Source organism: Apteryx rowi, unplaced genomic scaffold (genome assembly GCF_003343035.1).
Source record: "Apteryx rowi isolate R43461 unplaced genomic scaffold, aptRow1 scaffold_405, whole genome shotgun sequence".
NCBI lineage: Eukaryota > Metazoa > Chordata > Aves > Apterygiformes > Apterygidae > Apteryx > Apteryx rowi.
Genome location: NW_020450580.1, coordinates 308,561 through 315,938, shown reverse-complemented (window position 1 = coordinate 315,938; position 7,378 = coordinate 308,561). Strand labels below are relative to the sequence as shown.

The window sequence follows — 7,378 nt, the reverse complement described above, 5'->3', positions numbered from 1 at the left end:
AGGGTTTTTTTTTTCTTTTCGGTTGTCGTCGTTTCAAATAAATTGTTAAAAACTTTGAGCTGTGGTGTGCTCCCTGCGGGCGAGAGGGGCGGCTGCTCCGCGCGGGGGCGGTTGGGGCGGGGGGAGGCCGGCCCGCCCCTGCGGGATGGGGAGCGGCGCCGCCGCCGCGGAACCCCGGGGCTCGGGCCTGGGGGGCCGCACGGGAAAGCCTCCAGCAGCGGCAGTGCTGCAGGAGCCACCCCTCGAGAGGGGCCCCGCTGCTCCCAGCCCGCCCACCCTCGGGGGCCGCAGCCCTGCCAGCAGGAGCAGGGGAAAGCAGCTCCAGCCTGCTTTATACTTTCAGAGAGAAACTGCGCATTTCATACACCGAAATGGCAGAATTTCATGAGCTAGGAAAGAGGAGGTACCTACCACCGTGGAAACAGCATGGGGGGGGGGGGGAGGAAGGCCAGCAGTGCCTGCGCAGCTGCAATGGGCAAAGCTCACCGAGTGGGGAAGGGATGCGAGGCTGAGACACAGGAATACAGACCTGCTCTCCTGCCCAGCAAACCAAAGAGATCCCACAGCCTAGTTCCTGCCCCCATCAGGATCAGGCCTTGCACAGCAATCAATCACAGGTTAGAGGGGGGCATCTCCCATGCTCTTTTGGCCTGCATATTTTGACCTGGCCTTCCCCCCCCCCCCCCAGCAGCTGCATTTAAGGCTCCCCCACTGGCTCTGAGCACCCCTGCAGGCAGTGAGTCACTCCAGCAGCAAGGGCATATCACAAAACCCTGGCAGAGCCACCCCTTGTCTTCCCATCTACAGTGCCTATTTATAGCTCACACCAGTGAGATTGCATAAAACGCTGTCAGGGATCTAGGCCATTTCGTTCTGCCTCACCCTCAGGAGCGCGGGGTGAGGGATGAGCCGGCTGCTCCACACAGCACCCAGATGCACAGCCTTCCCCCTGCCAGGTAGGGGGCCCTGCAGAAGAGACCCCTGCTTTTACCAAACCACAGCCCTAAAGGAACAGCTACTGCCACAAAGAAACTGCAGAAGATCAAAGGGAAAGAGGGCCAGGGCTTGTGTCTGTTTACTGCAGCAAGGAAGTTAGCCCAGGAAGGATGCTCCAAGGAGGTGGTAAAGCTATGGTGTACCACAAGGAGCTGGTTTGGTTAAGTCAAGGGAACTGCTTGCCTCAGGCCAGCCCAGCTGTCACTCACAGTACCCAAAGCAGCAGTAGCAGAGTCATTTCAGAGGGCAGCTCGACTGCCCCTGCCTCTCCCCTTCCAAGAGCCCAAGGGGGAGATGAAAGCATTAGCCAAGAGCATCAGGCCCTTGGAGCCAGCTCTCCTACAAGCATCTGCTGGAAACCAGCATGTTTGAGGTGTAGCACCTGGGGATTCCAGCACAGATCAGCCTAACACAAAGCTGAACAGGCGTCCATGTGGCAGGGACAGGATGGCAGCACCTCCACGCCAGGAGCAACTCAGAAGCAGCTTTCTTCCTCCTGTCCAGAAGACCCCAGGCAGTGACAGCCAGGCTATTCACTCCCTTACTGTGGTGTAGCAAGGTGGCACCCAGCACATAAGCTTCTACTGTGCCAGGAGGTGCCATACCATGTTCCCATGGGAAGCAGAGCCGCTCAGGCCATGCTGGAAGGGCAGCAAGATGCCAGGTCTGCTCATGGGCCCCTGATGGAGCCCATCCTGGTCTAGGGCCTGCAGGCTTCCTGCAGGGTTGCACTGAGGATGACTCCTGGAAGCCACACACTTGACATTGCCCACATTATAGCTGAACCTAGCCATCTGTTGAAGCATTAGAAGAAACTTGACATCCCCCCCATCCCACATCTTCAGCCCTCATGCAGCCACAAGACAATGACACAAGGTCAGAAGAAGCAGAAGGAACCTTCCCTGCAGAGGTTGGGGGATTGGGGGGGAAGGAAAAGCTGCACCATGATGCTCTAAGAGAGGTTTAACCCAGCACAGCCCCCATAAGGGACCTTGGCTTCTAGGTGGACAGTTGCTCTTTGTCTGGAGATCAGGGCTTACATCTCAGTCACATGAGCTGTGCCAGTTGGAGTTGCATTTATACCATCCTAGCTGCTGCACCTGAATAAAGCTCATGGGAAGAGACAAGACAGCCCTCCCCCTGCATGTGCCACCCAGAGACCAGAGACAGAAATTGCACTTCAGTGAACCAAAGGCAATCGAGGCATCTCATCCAGGAGGTCTCCGACCTCAGCTCTAGCAGGGACAGCCAGCGAGCAGTGCACCAGCACCTCTTGGACACTCTCTACCTGCCCTCAGCGCTGCTGGAAAGGAGCAGCCCCTCTTCCTCCAGGGCAGAGCCGCCTATAAAGCAGGGCCCAGCTGCTTGTGCTTCTTTGGTACAAGCAGAGAAGAGACAACTTTTATTCTCTCAGGAAACATCCATCAGCTAAATTCAACAAGAGGAGAAGCCAGCTGTGCTCAACTGCCCCTGGAAGAGACCAGCAATACTCTGCTTCTTGGAGTCTGCAGAGAGTCTCCCTTCAGGTCTATATTTAGGACACACAGCTGCAGGGTTAAGCCAGCCACAGTCCCTCTGCCCATGCAGATCGCACCAGTCTTCACCATCTGCCAGCGATCTCTGGTACCATGCGAGAGCTGCTGCATTCATGCACCAACCTGCAGTTGTCTCCTTAGTCATTAGATGACACTGCAGGTTTTGAAGGATAGAAGGGATGCTGTCACTGCAAGAGCTGGTTGGTCTCAAGTCAGAAGCAGTATTAGACCTGTGCAACTCCCTCATGCATGCATTTCTGCAACTGGAGGAGACTCCCCTCTCCCCTTACCGCTACAAGAGATGGTCAGATGGCTCAGCCAGGGCAAGGCTACACCCTCAGCACTAACCTGTAAGGCAAGTTGTTAACATGCTAAGAAGCATTATCACAAAGATAAAACACCGGTAGCAAACCGGAAAGCAGCTATTAGGCAGCAAGGGCACAGGCTAGAGGGAGCAAGTGTCCTACTGCCAAAGCGTGCAGTGTCAGAAGAAAGGCAGGTGAACAAGAGCAGCATGCAATATCACATGCCAGAAAGCACCTGCTGCCTGGAGTCTGGCTGGAGACCTCCTGTCTCTCCTTCAGAGGAGCTGACAGCTCACCCCCCAGAGGCGATGAGACTGCTGGAAGCTGCAAGGTTGGAGCATCCTGGAGCAGGGCTCCCACAGGCACTGCTTGCTGCAGCAAGAGCTGCACTCTGGAGGGAAACCCGAGCTGCATGGGCCCTGAGGACATCCAAGGGCAGGTGACTCCAGTCTCACCACCCAAAGAAACTGAGCAAGTCCTAGAGCCGCAGCACACAGATGGTAGAGATTTGACTGCACGCAGAGAGACAAACAGCAGCTTCCTAGGGCAGATGGCCTCATTTCTGGGCCTGCACAGTATCCTGCTGTTTCAGCTGTCATACAGAGAGCTGCCCAAGAGGAGGTACATGGTGCCCAGATCCCCCTCCTCGCTTGAGGGAGGCAGGAGGCTGACACTGCCTCTCCAATACAGATGACCTCCATGGAGGGTCTGCCCAGCTGAGCCCTTCACACTGTCTGGTTTCAGCTGCACTGGTGCTACAAAGCTTTCAGAAGAGCCAGGACCAGCAGCACTGCTCCAAGAAGCCACGAGTTTCTCTGGACCTACAGGCTTGAAGGTGACAAAGTCCATTCCAGGGTGTGGGTTTTTTTTCCCTCCCCTTCTTTTTTCTTTTAACTGAAGATCAAGACTACACAGAGTCTTGATCTTCAGTTCCAGAGTTCCAGATACTTTCACTCTTCTGGTCATGGTGATGCTCAGATATTGAGTTCATGAGACACTAAGGGCTAAGAACTTTAGCAATCCTTGGCCAGACAGACAGGATTTCCTTCCGTCTGCTTTGCAATAGCCAAGCTTTCCCAGCTAGCTACCGATTTAGTCATTCATGTGGCAGACAGAGGAAGTTTGCAGCCCAGCCTTCACCCTAGCTGGAGCTAGCTACCACAGGTACAGCACACACCACCAGCATCCAGCAAACAAGCCACCAACTCCTAATTATAGCTGCAGGCATCACCCTGCCACTCTGACCAAAGCCAGAGCAAAGCCATGAGGCACCAGGATGGCTACAGAGCTATTCAGACCCAAGGTCTGCAACACAGCACACTTGGACCCTGCAACAGATCTGGACACACCCCCATTTCATGGCCCTTCCACATCACCCCAGCTGCACAATACTTTTTTGTGCCCTTTTGTTCTGACTGCAAGTTTGTTTGGGCAGAAGAAAGCATATTTCCCTGCAGAGTCCAGCCCACCCTCTCTAGCCCCAACCTACACCTTCAAGAGCCCAGTACAGCAGAGCTCTTGCCCATACCCAGCCCCAGCAACTGCCAGAAGTCAGCTAAGCTTCCCATAATCCCTCCTCCCCAAAGTTAAGCAGGGAGGGAGTTGAACAAATCTCTAGCTTGCAGAGCAATCGCCTGGACAGTGACCTGCGAGATGTCCAAGAAAGGGAGAGGGTGCTAGAATAAAGACAGCCAGGCTTCTCCTGACCTCCTCCCTCCCCCATCACAAGGAGCATTTACCATCTGGCCTCCGCAAGCCCATGCCCAGCCCCATTGCCCTCTACCCACTTGCCTTCAGGGCCACCTGCCAGGTCCTCAAGCAGCCAGTCCAGGGTGACAGCCAGCACCAGCACTTGGGGAAGGTCCCAGGGTCCAGCCTCGCTCCTCCTCTGCTGCTCTCAGCCCCAGGGCAGCTCAGGCTTTCTCACGCTGGCATCAGAGCGACCAAGCAGTACTGTCTTCCCGTAGCAGGGAGAGGAGCGGCAGAAGGGTTGTGTCCACTCCCACAGGTGGGAAAAAGACTATAGCGCAAGGGAAGGGCAAGTGTAATCAATAGAATTGTGAGGCCAGATTTCATGTTTTACTAGTCCCGCTTGGAGAGCATCAAGCCCAGATACCAAGCTGCCATCAGAGAGCCTGCTCCCACATACCACTGCCAGATTAAGTAGGTTTGGTGAGGTGACAAGACACAGCAAGTTCGACAGCATTCAATACTGAACCAGTTTAATCAGATATTGGGTTTGCACTGTTCTTTCCAGTATCACAAGTTCTGCATTTTCTAATAAATACAAAGCACTCTCTTTCGAGTTGTACAGAATGCTGGTCCTGGAGAAAACAAAAAAGAGGGAAGAGAACAAGACACTCAGATACAGACACGTCAGAGCCACCACTCTAGACAGTGGTTTGCACGTAAAGAAAACACCTTGTCCCACCCCACATACCCCACACGCGGTAACATCAAGTTTACAGAAGGAAGAGCGATCCCAGCAGGCCCCGTGCCGCTCCAGCAGGACCGCGGCCGGATGCCTTGCCCCCGCCAAGGTCAGCCCCATCAGCGGGTACCACAGAGCAACCAACAGACATTTCTGCTTCCCCATTAGCACTACACTAACGAACACGCTGCTTCCACGTTCTACAATGGAGGGGAAAAACCCTTCACAAAACCAGTTGACAAGCATCCAGACTCATCTACTCTAGGTAATAATAAAGTCAGAGCCAGAGCAAGTTACTTCATCCACAAGATTAACAGCTGCTTCAATAGGTTGAACACATGCTACTTACAGCACATAGATAGCTGCTCATTTTACTTGTTAAAAAAACAGCATTATGAAGGTCTACGGTCCGCTTGCCTAGACACTGCTGCATGCACACGACTATCAGCCTCCACAGAAGCAGGCTGCACTGGGCAGCGAGGAAAGCTGGTCTCTGCATCAGTTCTGCCAGGTGTCACAGGGACAGCCGGCCCCCATGCTCACACATGGCCCAGCAGCCATTTAATAAACACTGTACTAGCTAAATATTGTTTTTTAAATACAGACTCTGGGGTTTTTAAAAAGAAATATTAATCCATAAAGGGTTACAGTTAACATATCATCAGCACTTTATTTTTTCAGAACCAGGAATAGTATTGAACAACAAAGGAAAAAAAACAAAACCAAAACAAACCCAGAAGATATTGCATGTCATTTTCAGAAGTGCAACTAGGGTACAATGTAGCTCTCCACAATATTAAAAGATTCTGCAACCAAGAGCTGCTCCGTGATGGGAGGAAGAGTGGAGCCACGGCAGAAGATGGCAGCTCCCGCTCCCGGCGGCAGCGGGCGCCTGACCTTGCAACGCTCTCCGAGGGGATCCGTCGCCGCACCCGCCACCCACCCCGCCAGTGGGACCCACGGCTACAGGGCCAGAGGGTCCACTGGTGCCCACCAAGCAGGAGGAGTGCAGGTAGGTGACTTTGCAGGGAGGTACCCCAAAATAAAAGAGACCTCGAAATGAAAAGATCGGAGCTCCCTTACAGTAGGTGATGCACTAGCTTTACCAGGAACAAAACCAAGACCGACAGTCACTTCTCATCGACTGAGAAACTTCTCCTTTTCACATTATTCAGCCCCCTGCCCTCCCCACCGCAGTGCGGCCGGGATGGCATTGCCGGGGGTGCACGGTGGCAGCAAGTCCGACCGCCGTGCCGGAGGGGCTCAGGGGGCCCCTGCGCAGCCCCCGGGGCTGGCAGCAGGGAGAGGTGGCTGGGGGTGCCCGTGTCCGGCAACGCCAGCACAAGCCTCCGCCGCTACCAGCGGCTCCGCGCCGGCCTCCGACCGTCCGGCTCGAGGGATGCCACCAACAGCCAGGCTGCTCCAAAACCGCCTCTTCCAGGGGGGTGAGGAGCCCGGGGGAGGGTGGGAGATGCAAGCAGGGCCTGGTCTCAGCCACGCTCCCCCGGGCTCCCCGCTGCGGCATGGGGGCTAGCGGAGGGCCGGCGGGGCGCAGCCGGGGCTGGTCTCCGGCCCGGGGGGGCAGGAGGGGGACCCCGGCCCCGGGTGCGGCGGGAGGGCCGGGGGGGTGGGGTGGGCAGCGCTCACTTCTTGGAGCTCTGCGTCTTCTTGGGCAGCAGCACAGCCTGGATGTTGGGCAGCACGCCGCCCTGGGCGATGGTCACGCCGCCCAGCAGCTTGTTGAGCTCCTCGTCGTTGCGGATGGCGAGCTGCAGGTGCCGCGGGATGATGCGCGTCTTCTTGTTGTCGCGGGCAGCGTTGCCCGCCAGCTCCAGGATCTCGGCCGAGAGGTACTCCAGCACCGCCGCCAGGTACACCGGCGCCCCGGCGCCCACCCGCTCCGCGTAGTTGCCCTTGCGCAGCAGCCGGTGCACCCGGCCCACCGGGAACTGCAGCCCGGCCCGCGACGAGCGCGACTTGGCCTTGGCCCGCGCCTTGCCGCCGGACTTCCCGCGGCCCGACATGGCCGGCAGGCAGCGGGCACTCGCCGCCGCCCAGGAGCGCCCAGCACAGCCGGTCCCGGCGCCTGCGGAGAGACACAACGCCGTTAC

At 56.4% G+C, this 7,378-nt stretch overlaps 1 protein-coding gene across 1 annotated transcript; it reads right to left on the bottom strand.

Moving 5' to 3' along the window:
* Positions 1-5,041: 5,041 nt before the first annotated feature.
* On the bottom strand, positions 5,042-7,372 carry LOC112970774 (histone H2A-like). Its single transcript, XM_026075519.1, has 2 exons — positions 6,915-7,372; positions 5,042-5,160 (listed from the first exon to the last, which is right to left on the bottom strand). The coding sequence occupies exons 1-2, from the start codon at positions 7,289-7,291 to the stop codon at positions 5,043-5,045; spliced, it is 495 nt and encodes a 164-aa protein (XP_025931304.1). The 5' UTR covers positions 7,292-7,372; the 3' UTR covers position 5,042.
* Positions 7,373-7,378: the final 6 nt, after the last annotated feature.